General features: G+C 41.1%; 1 protein-coding gene across 6 annotated transcripts in view; it reads right to left on the bottom strand.

Annotated features, from left to right (window-relative positions):
• tenm1 (teneurin transmembrane protein 1) overlaps positions 1-23,598 on the bottom strand; it is a 2,412,691-nt gene that overhangs the window by 286,234 nt on the left and 2,102,859 nt on the right. For all 6 annotated transcript variants that reach the window (XM_043704862.1, XM_043704861.1, XM_043704865.1 and 3 more), the window contains one exon: positions 4,144-4,382. In XM_043704862.1, coding sequence (XP_043560797.1) covers positions 4,144-4,382 — 239 coding nt within the window. The remainder of the gene's footprint in view (positions 1-4,143; positions 4,383-23,598) is intronic.

The following is a 23,598-nucleotide window of genomic DNA, read 5'->3' as shown; positions in this document are numbered from 1 at the left end:
TGGGGAACCTTGTTGAACGCCTTACTGAAGTCCATATAGATCACATCTACTACTCTGCCCTCATCAATCTTCTTTGTTACTTCTTCAAAAAACTCAATCAAGTTTGTGAGACATGATTTCCCATGCACAAAGCCATGTTGACTATCCCGAATCAGTCCTTGCCTTTCCAAATACATGTATATCCTGTCCCTCAGGATTCCCTCCAACAATTTGCCCAACACCGAGGTCAGGCTCACTGGTCTATAGTTCCCTGACTTGTCTTTACCACTCTTCTTGGCAACCTCCAGTCTTCCAGCATCTCACCTGTGACTATCAATGATACAAATTCCAGACATTTCATTACCTTACTAGGTAACACCTTCAGTGGACCTCATGCAAAGCAATGCTAAAAGTTCCTGCTTTCTATTTATATGTTTGGGTTTCTTTGGGTTGGTGATGTCATTTCCTGTGGTGAGGCCACTTCTTGTTCCTTTTCTCAGGGGTTGCTAGATGGGATCTAACTCGATATGTTTGTTGATTGAGTTCTGGTTGAAATGCTATGCTTCTAGGAATTCTTGTGCGTGTCTTTGTTTGGCTTGTCCTGGGATGGATATATTGTCCCAGTCGAAGTGGTGTTCTTCCTCATCTGTATGTGAGGATACTCGTGAGAGACAGTCATGTCTTTTTGTGGCTAGTTGGTGTTCATGTATCCTGGTGGCTAGTTTTCTGCCTGTTTGTCCAATGTAGTGTTTATTACAGTTCTTGCATGGTATTTTGTAAATGACATTAGTTTTGGTCCTTGTCTGTATAGGGTCTTTCAAGTTCATTAGCTGCTGTTTTAGTGTGTTGGTGGTTTTGTGGGCTACCATGATGCCAAGGGGTCTGAGTAGTCTGGCAGTGATTTCAGAGATGTCTTTGATGTAGGGGAGCATGGCTAGGGTTTCTGGACGTGTTTTGTCTGCTTATTTGGGTTTGTTGCTGAGAAATCGATGGACTGTGTTCATTGGGCACCTATTCTTTTTGAATACATGGTATAGGTGATTTTCCTCTGCTCTGCGTAGTTTCTCTGTGCTGCAGTGTGTGTTGGCTCATTGAAATAATGTCATTAATTTTGTATTACCATTCCCCATTCTTCGTAACAAAATGTATCATGTGATAGACAAGAGTTCTAACTTTAACTCTAACCAGCAGGCAAGCTGGGTGGGTTGGTGGTGAGGGTAGGGATAAAGTGCACACCACAGTGTACCAAGCTGGCTCTAAGAATCCAGGGCCTTAGCTGTGTAGGAATAGATGGAGAAAGTCAGAAAGAGGGGGTATTGTGGGAGAGGAGAGGGTTAAACTTTCTCTGTTGGGCCTGGTGGGAAGCACTCTCAGGGAGTGGGGGAGCATTATGTAATTACAGGCACATCTGCAATTATATGGAAGGACCATGTTACTTGACTGAGCCACCAACAGGAAATTAAGTTAAAATTGTGAAACCATGGGGAAGAACACAGCATGACAAGTAAAGCATGTCGACAATTTTAAAAGATTATTTGCTTGGATTTTGCTGGATGAGCCAAACTACTCTACAGTAACTTAAAAATACTTATTTATCAAGGGATATATCAGTTTAGACAGATCAAAACACTGTTTTCAGAAGAGAAACCCAGTTGGGTCCTTCACATAAACCACAAGGCTAATCAGCAGGTCAGAGTTTGGATACTCTCCAGCCAATAACTCACTTCCTGCTGCTCAAAACCTTTCCCCATTGATATGAAGAACAAGTCAGGAGTGTGAAAAATAACTCCACTCAACTTGTTAAGAGCAATTTCAAAAACATTTAGCCTGTTAGTTTCCAGGCTGAAGCAGGATGCGTGATTGGGCTCTATCCATCACTTTAGACATTCACTTCCTCTGTTATCAGTGCACTTTGTACATAATGGTAGCAATGTGTACCATTCACAAGATGTATTGCAGCAACTTGCCAAAGTTTCTTTGACAGCATTTTCCAAATCTTCAAGTTTTACCATTACAGAAGACAAGGGTAACAGGCTTCCACTACCTGCAACTTATTTTCAATTTATAGATGATCCTGCCTTGAAACCATATTGATGTTGCTTCACTGACTGAGCCAAAATGACAGCACACCCTCCCTCAGAGCATTGTGGATGTATCTTCACTATATGTAATGCAGTACCTCAAGAAAGTGATCCTTTCAACACCTTTCCAATGGCAATCACGGATGGGTAATAAATGCTGGCCTTTCTTTCTTATTTATTCATTCATAAAATAAAAGTCATTGATCCTTCTTGGAAATATCTTGTGAGATTGGAGGAAACTCCATTGAATAATCTGCAAACACTTCGCATCTCTGCCTCAGTTTACACATTAAGAATAAATCTGCTGAGTGCTTCCAGCATTTCTCGTGATTACAATGTTTAAGAATGGACACATGGGCAAAGTACTGGAGGACTTTTGGCACCAATGGAACTCTCTCCATCATCAGTGAGTGCCTTTAGGAGAGGCCTGGGAAGCAGCAGAGAAAGAAAATGCAAATAAAATATTAGTCATTTCAAATAGTGAGTTGAGGAACTGAGCGTGCTCATGCAGAAGTGCAGTAACTGCAGTGCACTGTCAGAGTAAATTACAGTACAGCATGAATAAAACCTAAGAGCTTGGAGCTGAGACCAATTTTGATGTTTGATGAGAGCTTTTCAGAAAATATTATTGTTAACAAATCACTTTAATATTTCAGAAACCAACTGGAATAGCCCTGAAAACAAATGATGTTTTAAAATGATTGGCCATTAGCATCCAACACATTTCATTCAGCTTTGAATTCTGTTTTTCCATTTCCAATTCAATTTGGGTCAGACGTACAATCAATAAATGTAACCCAATGAATATCAAAGGGCATAGAAGTATTGTTCAACTAAAGAGAATAAGAGTTTTGTTTTGTTGTTGATTAGCTAGCTCAGATGATTAAGCAGAAAAAATAGTGCTTTTAAAGAAAAAACAGATCACCTGCCAAGCAAATTAGATGGCGCCAGAAGAACCATGATAAAAATCATTAGCAAAGCTAATCTCTCTTTGATTTGAATGTTTGATTCAATTAGTTAGACCAATGGAACTATGAACGAAAGCCTATATTAAAAAAAAAGCCAAATATTTACAGTAAACTGACATCACAACCTAGACAGCATCCAGTTTCAGAGACAAGAAAAATCCTACTAATTGAATTCATATTTGAGTACTGATCTATACTGAGATGTTTTGAGATGGCTTTACTAATTGCTGCGCGATACTCTCAGCTTAGGTCCATTATTGTCTCTTCACCCTAAATACATTAATATAAATCAACTGCACTCTTTAAAAAAGCATTAAGGATTCCAACATTGGAATGAAAGTTCATTCAATAAGAATATTTTGTAGTTGTTATCAATTGCTATTTACAAATAAATTGTACATCTATAATTTATGAATGCTTAATAGCTCTTCACAAAGTTACTTTATTTATTTTGCTGTGTGAGTTCTCCACTTAGTCAATGAGGGATGAAGAATTTATTTTTAATTTATCAAATATGCAATCGGTGGGAGATAATAGGACTAAGTAAATATACTGAAGATTTGCACATGTATTGATGAAAACCACCCTATATTGCAGTTCTTATCCTACAATATTTTGTAAAAGGGAAAGAGACTATGGGGTTGTTGGCTGATTCGGATCTTTCCTGGTAACAGGTAGAAGTCTGTCCAAGCCACAAATGGTTCATGATCAAAACAAGAAGGCACAAAGAGAAACCCCATCCACATAAGAGTCTCAACCAGCACCAATATTGTTTTATCGACTTTAGCCGTTTGCTTTACATAGTTCCTCTTGCAAACTGGGTAGATATCATGAAAAATGTTTTGCATTGTTACTGATATTTGAAGACGGTGCTAAAAGCATTTGATGAAACAATTATAGGATAAAAATGAAAGGGAGAATCAATGAATTGGAATGCACCACCTGACACCTTAAAATTTTAAGCAAACTCGTGCAATTAGAAAAACAATTAACCTTTGCTCATACAAACTGAAATAATCTAATTTTATGAGTATGATACAATGTAGTTTGCTGTTCAGAAAAATTAATGAAGGATAAATTGGAAAGTAACAGGTTGATTTAAAGAAGAGACTTACCAATGACGTAAGCCAGGAGGAGAGCTAGAGTTACAGTAATGGCTGTTGCACTCAGTGCTGTGCACTTCCAATTGCAGCACTTGTAAGGTTTGTTGAAAGTGAAGGCAGGTCTGGAAAAGGTACTTCTGGGAAGGGGTCTTGGAGGTGGAGAGTAAACAGTATTGGAAGTCAAAGGATAGCTTGGATTGGTAGTACCATAGAGACTGGATGTACCAGATCCTGGTTTAAATAGGAAATGCCTACAGGAAAAGAGAGAAACAGATGAAATAGGTTTGAAAGAAAGATATATACTGAGATTGTTACTGTTTTGCCTCTGTGCATCACACATTTAAATAATATAAACATTTGATTACAATGTGAAAAAATAGTCTTGAACCCTCCGAAAATAACATTGCATTTAAAGAGAATCTTTCACATTTTCAACCAATAATATTGGAAACACCTAACCATTTTTCTGAATATTAGGAAGTCAAGGATAAATAAGAATAGTTGCTTCCATTAAAAATATGTCCCTCTGAGAGACCACTTCTGTGACGGTATTCCACAACAATTTGAAAATCACTGTTACATCACTGCTTAATGATTGGAATATTTATCACTGCTTAAGTAACGAAGACTTTCAGGTCTATTTAAAATTCATGTTTCATGAGTTTAAAATGTATGATTTCACTGCAACATTCCTGGCTTAATTTTTTGATTACTTATTCACTCATAAGATATGGCCATTGCTGGCTGGCCAGCATTTATTACCTGTTCCTAGTTGACATTGAGACGATGGCAGTGAGCTGCCTTTCTGAAATGCTGTAGTCTATGTGTTGTAGTTAGATTCACAATAGCCTTAAGGAGGGAATTCCAGGAACGTGACCCAGTGACATTGAGGGAACAGTGATATATTTCCAAGTCAGGAGGATGAGTGGCTTGGAGTGGAACTTGCTGATGTTCCCATGTATCTGGTGGGCATGGGCATGGGCATGGGTTTAGAAGGTACTGATTTAAGGATCTTTGATGAATTTCTGCAGTGCATCATGTTGATAGTACCCACTGCTGTTACTGAGAATTGGTGGTGAAGGGAGAAGATGCTTGTGCATGTGGTGCCAATGTTTTGTCCTTAGCTTCTTGAGTGTGGTTAGAGCAGCAGTCATCAGGCAAGTGGGGAATATTTCATCACCCTCCTGAATTGTGCCTTGTAGATGGTGGACAGGCTTTGGAGAGTCAGGAGAAAAGTTACTTGCTACAGTATTCCTCGCCCCTGACCTCCTGTTGGAGTCAATATATTGACATGGGAGTCCAATTGAGTTTTGATCAATGGTAGTTTGAGGGAAGTTAACACTATTGAATGTCAAGAGAATGACTGATTAGATTGTCTCTTATTGGAGATGATCATTGCCTGGCATTTGTGTGGTGTGAATGGTGCGAATTTGTTGGAACATATTTATTTAAAGTAGAGGCTGAACAGGCTGGGGCTGTTTTCCCTGGAGTGTCGGAAGCTGAGGGGTGACCTTATAGAGTTTACAAAATTATGAGGGGCATGAATAGGGTAAATAGGTAAAGTCTTTTCCCTTGAGTTGGGGAGTCCAGAACTAGAGGGCATAGATTTAAGGTGAGAGGGGAAAGATATGAAAGAGACCTAAGGGGCAACGTTTTCATGCAGAGGGTGGAACGTGTATGGAATGAGCTGCCAGAGGAAGTGGTGGAGGCTGGTACAATTGCAACATTTAAGAGGCATTTGGATGGGTATATGAATAGGAAGGGTTTGGAAGGATATGGGCCAGGTGCTGGCAGGTGGGACTAGGTCGGTTTGGGATATCTGGTCGGCGTGGCCTGGGTGGACCGAAGGGTCTGTTTCCATGCTGTATATCTCTATGACTCTATGACTCTATAATCTATTAGTTTTCCTAACATCACAGACCTGCTGGAAAGTTGACAATGAGGACTTGCATGATAAACCAAGTTGCATTTTTGCAGGGGAGAAGGGAATGCTGAGAATGAGGTGGAAAATATGTGAATTCACAATCCACTTTCATAGAATCCCAACAGTGAGGAAATAGACCACTTGGTCCTTCATGTGCACACCACCCCAACAAATCCAAACCACCCCTCTGAAGAGCATCCCAACCAATCCCACCACATCCCTATAACTCTGCATTTTCCATGGCCAATCCACCTAACCTGCACATCTTTTGCCTGTGGGAGGAAACCAACGCAGATATGGACAGAATGTCCAAACTCCACACAGTCACCTGAGGCTGGAATTGAACCAGGTCCCTGGTGCAGTGAGGCAGCAATGCTAACCACTGAGCCACCATCCCTTTCTCTTGAAAATCTGTTTGATTTGGCATTCAATCCACCACCTTCAGCAGTCTTTCCATTCACCTTAGGCGCACAGTGACAAGATGCACTGCTGAACTCACCAACTCACCAACCCATAATGTCTATGCTAAGTAGCGTGGGTAACAGATGCATGGAAATGTTACTACCTCCAAGTTTCCCTAAAACTCATACATCATCCTGACTAGGAACTGAATCACTGTTCCTTCACAGTTGGGGGTCAAAATCTTGCAACTCCTTTCTTACCAGGGGCTTTCTGTGTGTCCCAGGAATTGCAGTGCTTCAGGGAGGTAGCTCACCACCACTTGTCCAGGGCAGTTAGGGATGTGCACTAATTGCTGGCTTAATTGTTTGGTGGGGAGCAGGGACTTAAAAACCGATAGATTTTTATGTGACAATGTGACAATGTCCCTTGTCACACTGAATATGTTGCAGATGAGGAAAGAAATGAGCACAGGGCTCTACTGTTGTCCCTAGACTAAACCAAGTTGACTTTGGGTCAACATCTAGATTGTGAAACCATTCAATACTGGGCAGTGTTCATTACATCTAAACTCAAGACTGGCCAAATATCTGGCCTTCCTAACCTGAGCGGTGGGTTTCAACTTAACATTTCATTGGAGAGACAGCACTTCAAACCTGAAATCCTCTGACTTGGAGACTCAGAGTGCACCATCATCATTCTCAGCCAAAGCCTTGGACAAAAATACTTATCATTCAAAAAGATGAAACTTAATAAATAAAGGAATGCATTTTAATGAATTTATCTTCCAATTTTACATTTTCTTAATATATGCATTACACTGTTATCCAATTGGCAGCAGAGGCAGTGAATACCCCAGACCTAACCTGACATTCGAATCTAACGTATCGTCATGAGATGTTATGATGACTGGCGGAAAGTGAACTGGCCACTTTGAAATAAAATTAACACTTATAACTTATATTTTTAGTTTATTACCATGTATGAAAACAGATTTGCACAATTCTTTTGCTGATTAATAGTGATTTTCAACAAAATAATTTTAAGAGAATGCAAGTGTAACAGGCAATTGTCTGATTCTCAACAGATGTCAACAGCCTTGGCATTGTCTCCTTGTTGTATTTAGAGAACAATTTGGCTCTAAATGTCAGTAAATTGAGTTTAGTGGACATTCCTTTCAGGTTGGATTAGAACACTGTCAAGACTTGTCATGGTCATTGATTTTTCTTCAAATTAATTGTCGCAAGTTGTGAGCACTTCTTCACGCTGAACCCTCTGAGGTTATTTAGTAACAGAGTTTCTAGATCACTCTGAACATATTTAGATCAAACTTTAAAATAAACGCATTTACAAATATATGAATCAAGGCTTTGGTATTCCAGCCCCTTTATCAAATTGAAATCCCCAAATGGATCTTTGTTAAAGTACCTGAAAGTGCTGTTTTGCACCAGTCGCATTTGTCAAATCATATATTTTAAAGCTGGAAAAAGGAAAATACAATATGTGAGGTAGCCCATTTGCAGCTTTGATGCCTCATGTTTTCTGCGATATTTCAGGTGTCACTCTCCCTCTTAATCAGAAGGCTGTGGGTTCAAATCCCACACCATTCATTTGGGTTGGGACTTAGTGCTGTCTAATCTGGGAATGGGTAACCAGGGGTGATTGGGTTCTTGTCCCTCTCCACACCATTGTTAAAACTCAATGGATCAACACCAATGAGATACTATCAATTGCTGACCAAGGATCTTCTCAGCCAATTAGGAACCTGACTGCTGAAGTCCTGCTCCACCTGAGGCTGCTGGTCAGTTAGAGGCCAGTAGCTGCAGAGAACAGGACAGCATTGCTAGTGGCCCAAGCAATGAAGCTTAAAGAAGCTGAAACGGTGTGCAGGTGAGTGTATTTGTCTTAAAAGGTCACACAAAAGGCGGATTAGAAGCAAAAGCAGAGGTGTGGTTTCCAGGCAGCCATCCCACGGTCTCCCTTCCCTCTGTCCATATTGGGCCAAGTGCAGCCTCTCTAAACCAATAGACTGAGATCCTTGTGAAACTAACTATTTTTGTGTGTGAGGAAGACAGATAATTGAGCTGGTGGTGGTTTGAGGCCCTTTAGCGGTCATTGATTTGATCACTTCAGGAGTTTAATTAGACAGGTCAAGAAAGTTGACATGGACTTTCCTAACCAAAAGTTAATTACTGGGGCAGCATGAGGGACATAGGGACATGAATATATCTTTGGGGACAACTTGATTGGTTACTTGCCCTTATTGCCACTTTCCTTTCTACCTCCAAGGAAGGGAGAACTGTAAGTTTGAAGACTAATACAGGCTAGTACTGCAGAACAGCACTGAGTGACTACTGCACTATTTGAGGTTCTATCTTTCAGATAATGCAAGGCCCTGCCTACCTGGTTTGGTGAATATAAATGTTCCTATAGTTTAGTATGAGGAGGAAGAGATTTTCTGATGTTATTCCTCAACTAATATCACTAAAAAGACAAGTTATCTCTACATTAACCCATTGCTGTTTTGTGCAACTTATTGTGGGTAAATTGCTCAGGACACTCACTTGACAATGTCCCATTTCCCTCCTGAGTGTCACATGCTAAATATACCTGCTGGAAATCTGCTTGCTCCTTCTTTACAGATAGGGATTTGAAGATGGAATTATGAGCCATCTGCTTATTCCCCATTTGCTAAATGGGGAAAGCAGTTTTCCACAAGTCAATCTAACTTGAAGAATGTAGAGAGCCAGAAGACGTAGAGACAGTAGACATGTATGTAAGCTTTTAGTTTCAATTTCTTCCCCTCCCCAGTCCTGCCAAAGGCTTTGGCCGCAACGCTGATTTTCCAGCCTATCAGATGTTGTCTGATCTGCAGTGCTCCTCCAGCTTCACATCTATTGACTACACTCACTAATTTTATTTAGATTAGATTCCCTACAGTGTGGAAACAGGCTCTTTGGCCCAACAAGTCCACACCGATCCTCCGAATTCCCTTACATTTACCCCTGACTAATCCATCTAACACTACAGATAATTTAGCATAGCCAATTCACCTAACCTGCACATCTTTGGACTGTGGGAGGAAACCGGAGCACCCGGAGGAAACCCATGCCGACACGGGGAGAATGTGCAAACTCCACACAGACAGTTGCCATGAGGCTGGAATTGAACCCAGATCCCTAGTGCTGTGAGGCAGCAGTGCTAACCACTGAGCCACCATGCCACCCAAAGGTACATGTCAGAAGTGAGATTCAAACCCACGCTGCCAGTTGGAGACCAGAACACCCAGCCTTTATGCAGAAGGATTTAATTCCTTGAGTCTGGCGCCTTTTGAGTGCACAGGTGATTTATTTCTATGCACTTCAATTTATTTTTTGCCCAGCCATGCACACATGATAATTTAAAGCAGCAGATTAGTATGCCACCTCACAGCTTACAGGAAACATTGGCCGCTGGCCACTGGTTTGGATGCTGAGCATGCAACAGACAGGGGCATAATGACGTGGCCCAGGTGGTAAAATCTCCTGAGCTTCAAACTGGCAAGGTGAGAACAATTTGCTGCTTGTTCTCAATCAGGCTTGTATGCCAGATATTAAATATGTCCCATTTCTCAGCACTTACTTCCTCACCTAAATGTCATTTTACTCAACTGCAAGATAGCTTCCTTTGTTCTTTATCTGTGGGTATTCATATGTCAGAAAAAAGGGAATCAATGTAAAATTTATTTTTGAGTTGAATGAAGATTAGTACGTTTAAATAAAATATGCCCTTAAATTCCTTCTTTCATTCAATTCACCTCTATGTTACAAATTGTTAACAATAAATTGAGTATTATTCAAGGGTGCTGCAAATATCAGATTTAACCATATCGAAATCTCTGCCCATAAAAATGCCTGGTAAAGGATTTGAACAGAAAAGCAAAAATTGTGTGTGAAACTTTACTGATGCTAGTCACACTGTAATGTTGATTTATCATCAAACTGTAGCCAGATAGAGAATGTGGAAGGGCATTGGGAGAGAACATTTTGTTTGAATGTAATCTGAGGGGAGTGACACAACATTAGTGATTTAACTCACTGTGTTTCCGATCAGATATTTGTTTCTTTCATTAACTGCCTTCCTGAGAACATGTTTGCAGCAATTTAAGGGCATGCATAATGCACTTAAAGGAAGTTTTGTTTGTTTCAAATAATAAAAAGTTTCATACAAAATAGAGAATTATTACACAAACACCACAACATGTATCTATAACAATATAAATAAGGTATTGCCAAGTTAAGTAAAATGCACAGGTGAGTGCAAACAAGTGCCTGCATCAGTGAAAGAGTCCAAATCTGCTGGTGAATGAGCCAATTCAGGTCTGCACTGAGCAACAATGCCAATGAATTCAGAGTACAAGACTCGTATATATAAAATATAATTCATGCCTCAGGAGATAGTTAAGTCCATCACTGGAAGGACTAAGTATGTGTGGTAATAAGACTAGTTCTGTGCTGTCATCCTGGAGGAATTCTCAGCTTTGCCATCTTCTGTAAAATATTCAGCAACTCAAGAGTCACCTACAAAGCAGTCAGTTGGGCTCAATGAAAACATCTCTATGAAATGATGAAATGACAGGGATATTGGAGTTCAGCATACAAGGCTCGCTTCTGTCCAGATTCAATACTGGGGCAAATTCGATGCAAGATGTCATCAGGAAAGATTCAACTAAACCCCATCCTGTACTAAAGTCTGCTCCCATGCAGCTCAGTGACAGAAATTAGAAGTCGCCATTCTCTGACGCCATCTTGGTTACAAAAGTAGAATTAAAACACTACAGAAAAAATATAAAAGAAAAGACTCAAAAAGAAAGAAAAACATCCAGATCTTCTTCAAGTCCCATCTCAAAAAGGGTGCGTGGAAGGCTCAGCCAGTCTGTGATTCTCACATTGATCACTCGGAGGAGCCGCGTCCTTGCTGCCGCTGCCAATTCAGAGCCAAGAAGAGCTTTGCTGCCAATCATGGAGAGGAGATTTGTCATCACTATCACTGTTGACTCTGATCACCGGGAGGAATAACAACCATCCTGCCACTGCTACCACCACCCTGTACTGCCAGGACCCTGCCACAATTCTGCACATGGCCTGCTCTCGCTGACTTGATGATGCCAATGACCCCACCGCAAAAAGTTTCAAATAAAAGAAAATGAAAAAAAGGAAAAAGAAAAAAGAAGAGAAAAAGAGCAAAAGCAAAAAGAAATAAAAAGGCAGATGGTAGTGGATAGGTCCTGGACACGGGACCCCAAACGCAGTCCTGCCACTCAGCTGCCATCTTGGATTCTCAGCACTGACACATGTTATGCTGAAGGATTGTTGACCAGTGGTGAAATAACAAGAGAAGGTGTGGATGAGATTATTGTTGCCTAATGTTACATTATAACTGGTTCTTCCAGCCCAACTACACCAGCAAATCTGCAACAGAGTGGGCAGATCCAGTCTGTCATTGAATGGTTGATATACTTGAAACAATTACAATCCCATTTGAGAACCTACAGGAAGTGTGTGACCACATGAATCCCAACTGACATTTGATAATAAATCCAGCTAAAACAAGCCCTTCTTTCACTCAATCATAAATTAGATGTCAGCAATTATACATGTTCGCATACAGTGAAACATCCATCTTTCCTTTGCATTGTCAACAAAACAAAATAAAATTCATCATAAAAATGGAAGAAATACAATATATGGGTGAGTCTGATAGAACTCTGAGTGACACAGGTTTTGGCAAGATGTGTGGCAGAATAAGGAAAGAAGTCTGGCAAGACACATCTTGACAGGAAACAGCTCACTCCATCATTTATGGTCTTCACAAATGGCGTAGCAAGATGTTTGCTAGGAAGTGGCGATTGACAGCAATTAATGTTTGTGAAATGCCCCATTAATGGCACAAACATGCTATCTTACCAAACTCACTGAACAAGCTCAACATTGGAAAAACTTGACAAGGAATCCAGAGTGAGCACCTGGTGGATTCAGTTTGCCACTTGCTCTGACCAACCACCATGGTGAAAACCAGGCATCGACACCATGGAACACATTCCACGGACAACAGGTGCACTACCCTCCCATCCATGGACATTGGCATCCAACACATGCCAGCCTCGAAGAACCTTCATGGCACATCTCCAATCAACCTACAGGATGCTTCTTCACTTCAATGCTACACCAGTAACTATTATTGTAATGCTACAGGAAAGATACGATGCATTCAGTTACATGCACCTAACTCATGGTCTGAACCAAGATGCATCTCTGGACTATCACTCATTGTCATAGTGCTTACACACGTTGGCCATCAGCTAGATGCCCACAACATCCCTGACTTGTCTCTTTGCGCTTTGCCCCTCAGCCGAAGATACCAAGCAGATGTTACTACTGTCTTTGCCATGCCATTTAACACAAAGGCAAAGCATGGTACAAATCCAAGAAGTTTGTACTAGTTGTCATCACACCCAATAAAGTCAAGCCAGATAACCTTCGCTCAGTGAGTCCCAGCACAGTCAGCCGCAGGCAGCCTCCACCTTGTTCAAAGCAGGTAATGCTGGGGCCTTCTCTTCATAAGGAGAGAGGAGTTGAATTATATGCAGTACACCATCCATGTTGACTCTTTCTGCTCTGTTGTGGTCTGCTTCCACCTGGAATGCGAGACAGGCAAGTATTATGGAAGTAGGTAGCACAGCCACCTCTACTGGTCCAGGTAGGAATGTCTCCTGACAAAGTGAGTAGGAGAAAATGAGGGCTGCAGATGTTGGAGATCAGAGTTGAGAGTGTGTGGTGCTGGAAAAGCACAGCAGGTCAGGCAGCATCCGAGGAGCAGGAGAATCGTCTTTTCGGGCAGAAGCCCTTCATCAGGAATGGAAGTGAGTAGGTAAGGCAGTGGGCTTGCAGGATTAATAGTCTCGGGGGTTGGGGTGGGTGAGAGGGAGTGGGTAAGATTTTTCAGGCAATCATGCGAATGTTAGAGTATGAGCCTTGTGGGAAGTAGATAAAGCAGTAAGATAGAGTAAGTGTGAAGTGTCAGAGAGAAGACGGGAGAATTCACTCTGGAGCAGTGGAAAAGCACATTGTCCTTCGTCCTCGGGTGTGACCATTCCTCCAGATGTCTGAGACTGCTTTAACCTAGGAGATCAAGCTGATATGGCCTGGTGTTTTGGCTTTTTCTGCTGCTCCTGGGGTGTGGGGAGAGGACATCCCATCTATGCACCGCAGCTTGTAGAAAGAACTTCAGGATCTTGCTTACACTGAAATCAGGGCACTGGTTTCCTCCTGTTGGCCTTAACTGGGACCAATGCCAGTAACTGTACAGGCCTGCTTTGGACTGACAGTGCTTGTGCGAGTGAGCTATAACATTTTATAAATAGTGCCGTTGCAAGGGACACTGGTAAACTCTGGGATATCCGCTGAGTATGGTAAGGTGGTAATGTGTCATGAGAATCACTTGTGAGAGAAGCAATATTGGCAGGTTAGGAAATAAATCAGGTAAGCTGGGTAAGATAAGGTGAGAAGACCTGCCAATCCTCACAGCGAGAAAATCTCTAAAAAAACATGATGCAACTCAGACTTAGCCAAAAAGAATTAAGATTCAGTCTCATGATCCCATTTTAATTAAAATCAAACATTTTCCATTAAGTTCATAATTATTCAACATTAAAAAAATCTTCAGAATAATGAGCAATGTATTGGTCCTCTCAAGAGATGACTCACCTTTGCCAACAATAGAGAAAATATGCTCTGAAAAGCATAATTTTATCCGTTCAGATGGAATATTGGTGTCATTGCCTTTCGAATTAATGGTTGGGATGGAGAAGACAGTTAAGAGTCTAGCAGATCGCTGTGGGTCTGGAGTTACATATAAGAAAGACCAACTATGGACAGTAGATTTTCTCCACAGAAGGACAGTAGTGATGCAGATGAATTTTATGACAACCAATTATAATTTCAAGTTCATCAGTAATGAAACTACTTGTCAATTCCAGAGTTAATAATTGAATTTAATGCCCACAAGCTGCCATTTCCAGAACATTAGACAGTACATCTGGATTATTAGTCCTGTGACATTATCACTGTGCCACCATTTACCTAGAATATTGTGAATTGTGTTATTTAATAATCCTATATATATTGCAGTGGGTAAATATGAGTGAACTGTTTGTTAGAATTTTGAATTAGCCTGAGGTTTAGCTTAAAACCAGGTAGCTGAATCAATCAAACAAAGCAACACTTCATCTGGAACTGGAATTAAGTATCGAAGTGCTTAATTTACCAGCTTTTCATCATGGGATCAGGGCTTATATCCATCCAAGATGAAAATGAGATCTTCTCTTTCTAGTGACTGTTCTGATCACACATAAAATAGATTTTTGAATCCCAAAGCCAGCGAGGAAGAATTCACACCAGGAACAGCAGAAGTAAAATTGAAGTGCCAACTTTGTGAAGCTCCAGAACATGAATACGTGCATTCTAAACACCAACGGCAGCTTCTTTGGAGAGAACTAACCAGTGCCAGCACATCAGATCAAAACTCTGTAGCCCAGCCACATCCATTTGTGAATAATGGTGGACAATTAAACAAGAGGATGAGGTTGCATGGCTGTATACCCATCTTCAATTGTAGGGTTTTCGCCTGTAAGTGTAGATGACAAGGGAGTAACGAGATAGTCTTGGAATGTGAAATCACAAGTGTGCAATGTAGATATTACTTACAGTGTGGAAACAGGCCCTTCGGCCCAACAAGTCCACACCGACCCTCCGAAGAGCAACCCACCCAGACCCATTCCCCTACATTTACCCCTTCACCTAGCACTACGGGCAATTTAGCTTAGCTAATTCACCTAACCTGCACATTTTCGGGCTGTGGGAGGAAACCCATGCAGACATGGGAAACTCCACACAGACAGTTGCCTGAGGCAGGAATTGAACCCAGGTCTCTGACGCTGTGAGGCAGCAGTGCTAACCACTGTGCCACTGTGCCGACCTCAATTTTGTGCATTTCTTTGGTGGCCAGAATACTCCCTTGGAGAGGTACCTCTTTAGTCCAGTCCGAGGACACATCTGGGTGAGGAAAGGTAATCTTTGGGACAGGTCAGGTGTCCCTTAGAATTGTTGAAATTTGGCATAACTCTGCGTAAACCTATTAAATTCCAAGTCCATGGAGGTGTCATAGGATCTGTCAAAGGGAATGGACAAAGGTGTTGAGAGGATCTGTGAAGGGAAGCTATCAAGAGATTTAGAAATTCTATGCTTTAACTTTTTAAAAAAGTTTGGTTGTGATTTATTTTTGTCTGTTAAAATAAGCCTGATGGTCTTTATTACTAGATTGGGGTGCTACAAGACTGTTTTCCAATTTCAGAGAAGTATGCTTACTATTTCAGCATTTGATTGACAGCTTCAAGTAATTACAAACTCTTTGATGTGGGACAATGAATTCCCATGCATGTTGTCAGAAGGGATTTGTGTACTTGAATGAAATGTTTGTTGTTGTAAGGGATTAATTCATTGATGGAGTGTAAGTATACTAAATAGGTTTAAATCAACAGGAGAGTGTGTTTTTTCAATCTAATGAAGTTTGCAATGGACACTGTCTTATTATTCATTCATGGGAAACACATGTCATTGGCTCAGACAGCATTCATTGCCCATCCCTAATTGCCAAAGAACAGTTAAGAGTCAATCACATTACGTTAGAGCTCGGGTGTCCTTGGAGAAGGAGCACGCGGTGTCGACCAACACCCTGGAGTTGTTCAGGGAGAGGTGGGCGCCGCAGGGAGTGGAGTGCATCATTTCTCCCTCAAAAAAAAAGAAGGAAAAAAAAAATAGCAGGAGATTCTGCCTGCCCCTCTTCCGCGGAAGAAGAAAAAAAATTTAAAAATTAAAAGAAAATAAGGAAAAAAAAAACAGAAGTGTGCCCTTTGTGAAGAGCAGTGAAGAAAAAAAAGAGTCAATCACATTGCCATGGGTATGGAGAAAGTGAGGACTGCAGATCAGAGTCAAGAGAGTATTGCTGGGCAAGCAGGTCAGGCAGCATCCGAGGAGTAGGAGAATCGACGTTTTGGGCATAAGCCCTTCATCAGGAATGAGGCTTGTGGGCCGGGGCTGAGAGATAAATGGGAGGGAGTGGGGTGGGTAGCTGAGAAAGCTATACATGGTGAAGGTGAGGGAGAAGGTGATAGGTCAGAGGGGGGAGGGATGGACAGGTCCAGAGGGCGGTGCTGAGTTGGAGGCTTGGGACTAGGATAATGTGGGGTGAAGGGAATCAGTCACAGGCCATACCAAGTCAGGATAAGAGATTTCCTTCCCTAAATGACATCAATGAACCACATGGACATTTAACAATAATCAGCAGTAATTAAATTGTTGCTGTTTGACTAGTTTATGTTGAATTCACATTTCGCCATTCTCCATGATGGATTTGAATCCATGACTCCAGAACATTAATCTGAGGTTCAGAATGCAAATTCAGTGATAGAACCAATATGCCACTGCCTCCCTTGAGTTATAATCTATCTCATCATTGCATGGGTACTGAGGTCTGTCCACAGTGGATACTAGGGACAATCAGGATGGTAGAAAAAAGGCAAAGAGTGGTCGGTTTGAGTTTGAGGTTGGCATAAGTTGTACTCGGCTTTTACCTAGTTGATTTTAAACCTACTGCGAATCCTTTTCCAAGGATGCCTTCCTTGAAGAAGTTTTCCTCCTCTCTCGACAAGCCACTCTGCAGGCACCCTGCCTCTGTTCCTGATGAAGGGAATTTGCCTGAAACGTCGATTTGCCTGCTCCTCGGATGCTGCCTGACCTGCTGTGCTTTTCCAGCACCACTAATCTAGACATAAGTTGCACTCAGTTGGCATAAGTTGCACTCAGTTGGCATATGCGCTTTAGAGGTACTTGGGCTGGGTGAGGTGGCGTAGCTTTGCATGGAGGACAGGTGAGATCATAGGAGTTGTTTGTGGGGGGAGGTGACCTTGGCATAGGGACATGAGGGACCATGGAGTTTGGTCTTCTGGTAGTTGCTTGGTCTGATTTGTAATTCAGACTGCTGCCTCCCATTCTGCTGCACCCCTCCACCCATCCACATCATCCCTTCCCCTCCACACCTCAAACAAGTGCATGCACAGATAAGCACACACCCATATATAGAACATAAATACGATGTCCAGGTTTCCATTATTAAAAATCAGATTTGCAGAGCTTGTGATACCCAACTTGTGAACATTTATCCAAGCCTTAGAACATCTTTTGTATATTTGATTGGTTATTTCCAATTTATTTTCAAACCCTAACTTCTGTTCAGTTTAGCAATTGATATTTAAGTTTTGGACTGTAGAAGCAGCATTTGATTTTTCTCTTGCCAGCATATTGTTTTCTTTAACCCACATGGAGTATTATATTGATGGTTAGTCAGCCAATCTCTGCATGCTTCATGTCTAGCTGTGAGGATTCACAAATAGCAACTGGACAATTATTTGAACTCCCTGGCAGTATGGTTGGCATGTGTATAGTTAATCTGTCCTGATTATGTAATGGCCCAGGGAAAATAGTCTGTAATATTCCTGATATCTGGATGCTTAGGGAACCTTGCATCATATTTCCACAGTGCACATTGCATTAGATATGTACTTAATTTGTTGCTGGGTGTGTTGGTGGAGCTACAGGAATTGTTCCCTCATGAGTCCTTCATCTGCTCTCTTGGCTTTTATCAATATATGTTGGAGGGAGTTTTGTTTTTCTAAACTGCTTTCCTTTACGACATTTTAAATCATGAACTGTTTTGATACAGTGAATAAGGCAAAATGGTTTTCAGTGACTGAACTGTCATTATCCAAAAGGACTCAGATTCTTTCTTAAATAATTGGCAAAAGAGCGAGAAACAAAAAGAGGAATTTTTTAAAATAAAAGTTGTCACAATTTCAAATATACTGCATGAATGCTGGGAGGGTTGCAGAGGCAAATTCAAGTATAACGTTTGAAGGAAATTGGGTAAGTACATGAAATAGAAAAAATTGTAGAGTTAGTGGGAAATCTTAGGGCAGTTGGCAGCTCTGACAAAGAGCTGGCACAAGCACAATGGGCTAAATTACCTCCTTGTATTCTCTATCATTCTGTGATACAAGCTGTTGTATCTGAGTGAGGTCTCCCTGGATGCAGTTGCTGAGCTTGCTTTTACCTTTTTGTGATTAATTTCTCTTACGGCATATCCTTCTACTTTGAGCACAATGGTACAGGATGATCAGTCCTTCCTCAACTTTTAAAAATAGTAATCCTGCATTTGAATTTCTGAATCTAAATTTAAATTAATTTGGTCACCTCCAATGCATAAAGCAGCACTTGAGCTTGCTGCATTATTTAGATCCCAAAATATACTTTGTCAGTCTTCAGTACAAGCTACAACTGCCAATCTTAAAACATAGGCAATCATATTATTACTCGTTGTCAGTCACTTCTAAAAGATGCGTTTCTGTTCAGTAATAGGAAAAGTCACTGGTTCAATAAGCTTTCACTTTTTTAACTTCAACCATCTCATAACATTCCTAAATCCTCATTTTCTGCTATAATCTATTCAGTAAGTCATTCCCTTGCCTTGGAAATGTACACCAGAATTTAATTACTGTGAAATTGAACATGGTTTGCCTGATTATGATTTATACTCCTAACTTCTAAAGTTTTAATCTTTGTTTTCAGCTACTAAGTTGAAGAATTTCCTAGAGTTCTTTATCAAACTGCTTTACTTTATTTTTCTTTGGTTGTACCTTTTCCAGGAGATTGCACAGCCATTGGTTTGGGAGAGGGGATAGATCTGGATGAGGTTGTGGTGAATAGTTAGTGTATCATATAGGGCAGGCTGGATGTGCAATTTGTCATCTCCTGATTCTTAATTCTAAAAACAAAGCCCAACTTTTTAAAAACAGAACTTCTCTAAATAATATAAAGTCCTGATAAATTAAATTATCTCAAAAATACTAATGCCATTCCTGCTGAATGCCCACCACAACTGAGTGATAGCCCTTTTACATCTGTGTCAGATTTCAGGTTTAAGACACGGTTAGAGACTTGACCATATACTCCAGGATAGTGCTCTGGTACAGTATTGAAAGAGCTTTCTACTGCCAGAGGTCTCATCTTTTGGTGAGACGTTAAACCTAGGCCCTTTATGCCGTCTCATAAAATATCTCATATAACTACTGGAGAAGAACTGAAGAGTTTATCTTGGTATACAAGACAATGTTAATCTCTCAATCAGCCTCTCTGAGAAAGATTATTTAATCATTCTGAGGAAAGGCTGGATCCAAAACATTAATTGTGATTTTTTTTCACAGATGCTGTAAGACCTGCTGAGCTCTTCCAGCAATGTCTGCTTTCGTTTCTGATTTCCAGCATCTGCAGTTCTTTCGATTTTTGTTGAATCATTACTGTGTCATCTTTTGTAACATGTTGCTTCCTGCATATTTAAAATTGGGCCCTTGAAGACAGAAACAGGGGAATATATTATGGGGAACAAAGAAATGGCAGAAGAATTAAATGGGTACTTCAGATCTGTGTTCACTGGGGAAGACACAAGCAATCTCCCTGAGGTAACAGTGGCTGAAGGACCTGAACTTAAGGGAATTTATATTTGCCAGGAATTGGTGTTGGAGAGACTGTTAGGTCTGAAGATTGATAAGTCCCCGGGGCCTGATGGTCTACAACGGGACAGAGTCAGCATGGATTTATGAAGGGGAAATCATGCTTGACTAATCTTCTTGAATTTTTTGGAGGATGTAACTCTGAAGATGGACGAGGGAGATCCAGTAGATGTAGTGTACCTGGACTTTCAGAAAGCTTTTGATAAAGTCCCACACAGGAGGTTAATGAGTAAAATTAGGGCTGAAAATGTGTTGCTGGAAAAGCACAGCAGGTCAGGCAGCATCCAGGGAACAGGAGAATCGACGTTTCGGGCATAAGCCCTCCAGCATCTGCAGACCTCACTTTCTCCAGTAAAATTAGGGCGCATGGTATTGGGGGCAAAGTACTAGATTGGATTGAAAATTGGTTGGCTGATAGGAAACAAAGGGTAGTGATAAACGGCTCCATTTCAGAATGGCAGGCAGTGACCAGTGGGGTACCGCAGGAATCCATGCTGGGACCGCAGCTTTTTACAATATATGTTAATGATATAGAAGATGCTATCAGCAATAACATTAGCAAATTTGCTGATGATACAAAGCTGGGTGGCAGGGTGAAATGTGATGAGGATGTTAGAAGATTACAGGGTGACCTGGACAAGTTAGGTGAGTGGGCAGATGCATGGTAGATGCAGTTTAATGTGGATAAATGTTTGGTTCTCCACTTTGGTGGCAAGAACAGGATGGCAGATTACTACCTCAATGGAATCAATTTGGGTAAAGGGACAGTACAGAGAGATCTGTATGTTCTTGTACACCAGTCAATGAAGGTAAGCATGCAGGTACAGCAGGTAGTGAAGAAGGCTAATAGCATGCTGGCCTTCATAACAAGAGGAATTGAGTATAGAAGCAAAGAGGTGCTTCTGCAGCTGTACAGGGCCCTGGTGAGACCACACCTGGAGTACTGTGTGCAGTTCTGGTCTCCAAATTTGAGGAAAGCCATTCTGGCTATTGAGAGAGTGCAGCGTAGGTTCACAAGGTCAATTCCTGGAATGGCAGGATTACCGTACACTGAAAGACTGAAGCGACTCGGCTTGTATACCCTTGAGTTTCGAAGACAGAGAGGGGATCTGATTGAGACGTATAAGATTATGAAAAGATTGGACACTCTGGAGGCAGGAAACATGTTTCCGCTGATGGGTGAGTGCAGAACCAGAGGACACAGCTTAAAAATACGGGGTAGACCATTTAGGACAGAGATGAGGAGAAACGTCTTCACCCAGAGAGTGGTGGCTGTGTGGAATGCTCTTCCCCAGAGAGCAGTGGAGGCCCAGTCTCTGGATTCATTTAAGAAAGAGTTGGATAGAGCTCTCAAAGATAGTGGAATCAAGGGTTATGGAGATAAGGCAGGAAGAGGATATTGATTAGGAATGATCAGCCACGATCATATTGAATGGCGGTGCAGGCTCGAAGGGCTGAATGGCCTACTCCTGCACCTATTGTCTATTGTCTATTGTCTTATCTGGTGTCATTATTCTTGCATTACTACAGTGACTACCTTCAAGGTACTGTGTTGAAGGTGAAGCATTGGGGATGTCACAACATCATGAAAGAACACTTTAAAGTGCAAGTATTTATTTTTATTAGAACATAGAACATTACAGCTCAGTATAGGCCCTTTGGCCCTCGATATTACGCTGACCTGTGGAACCAATCTGAAGCCAATCTAACCTACACTACTCCATTTTCATCCAAATGCCTATCCAATGACAATTTAAATGCCCTTAAATTTGGCGAGTCTACTACTGTTGCAGGCAGCACATTCCACAGCCCTACTACCCTCTGAGTAAAAAAACTGCCTCTGACATCTGTCCAATATCTATCACCCCTCAATTTAAAGTGAAGTCCCCTCATGCTAGCGATCACTATCTGAGGAAAAAGGCTCTCACCTGTCTAATCCTGTGATCATCTTGTATGTCTCTATTAAGTCACCTCTCAACTTTCTTCTCTCTAACAAAATAGCCTCAAGTCCCTCAGCATTTCCTCATAAGACCTTCCCTCTATACCAGGCAACATCCTGGTAAATCTCTTTCCAAAGCTTCCACATAATGCGGCAATGAAAACTGTACTCAATACTCCAAGTGCGGCCGCACCAGAGTATTGTACAGCTACAACATGACCTCATGATTCCGAAACTCAATCCCTCAATCAATAAAAGCTAACACATCATACGCCTTCTTAACAACCCTATCAACCTGGCTGGCAACTTTCAAGAATCTATGTTCCTGGACACCAAGATCTCTCTACTCACCTACACTACCAAGAATCTTATCATTAGCCCAGTACTCTGTATTCCTCTTACTCCTTCCAAAGTGAATTACCTCACACTTTTCTGAATTAAACTTCAATTGCCACCTTTCAGCCCAGCTCTGCAGCTTATTTATGCCTCTCTGTAACCTATAATATCCATTGTCGCTATTTACAACTCTATCAACCTTAGTGACATCCGCAAATTTACTGAACCATCTTTCTATGCCCTCATCCAGGTCGTTTATAAAAATGACAAACAACAGTGGACCCAAAACAGATCCTTGCAGTATACCACTAGTAACTGAACTCTTGGATGAATATTTCCTACCAACTATCACCCTCTGTCTTCTTTCAGCTAGCAAATTTCTGATCCAAACCATTAAATCACCCTCAATCCCATGCCTCTGTATTTTGTGCAATAGCCTAAAGCAGAGAACCTTATCAAACACCTTACTGAAATCCATATACACTACATCAATCGCTTTCCCCTCATTCACCTGTTTGGTCACCTTCTCAAAGAACTCAATAAGGTTTGTGAGGCACAAACTACCCATCACAAAACCTTGTTGATATCCCTAATCAACTTATTCCTTTTAAAATGACTGTAAATCCAATCTCTTATAATATTTCCAACATTTTACCCACAACTGAAATAAGGCTCACAGATCTATAATTTCCAGGGTTGTCTCTACTCCCTTTCTTGAACAAGGGAACAATATTTATTATCCTCCAGTCTTCTGGCACTATTCCTGAAGACAATGACGACATAAAGATCAATGCCAAAGGCTCAGCAATCTCCTCCCTGGCTTCCCAGAGAATCCTCGGATAATTCCCATCTGACCCAGGGGACTTATCTATTTTTACATTTGCCAGAATTGCTAACACCTCCTCCTTATAAGCCTTAATCCCCCTGTATCTCAGTATTCTCCTCGACCACATTGTCTTTTTGTAGTGTGAATACTGATGAAAAGTATTCATTTATCACTTCTCGTATCTCCTCTGACTCCACACACAACTTCCCACTAATATCCTTGATTGACCCTAATCTTACTCTAGTCATTCTTTTATTCCTGATATACCTACAGAAAACCTTAGAGTTTTCCTTAATCCTATCCATCAACGACTTCTCACATCCTCTCCTGGCTCTTCTTAGCTCTCTCTTTAGGTCTTCACTGGCTAACTTGTAACTCTCAAG

The sequence above is a fragment of the Chiloscyllium plagiosum genome, chromosome 15 (genome assembly GCF_004010195.1).
Source record: "Chiloscyllium plagiosum isolate BGI_BamShark_2017 chromosome 15, ASM401019v2, whole genome shotgun sequence".
NCBI lineage: Eukaryota > Metazoa > Chordata > Chondrichthyes > Orectolobiformes > Hemiscylliidae > Chiloscyllium > Chiloscyllium plagiosum.
This window is presented reverse-complemented; position numbering and strand designations above follow the sequence as displayed.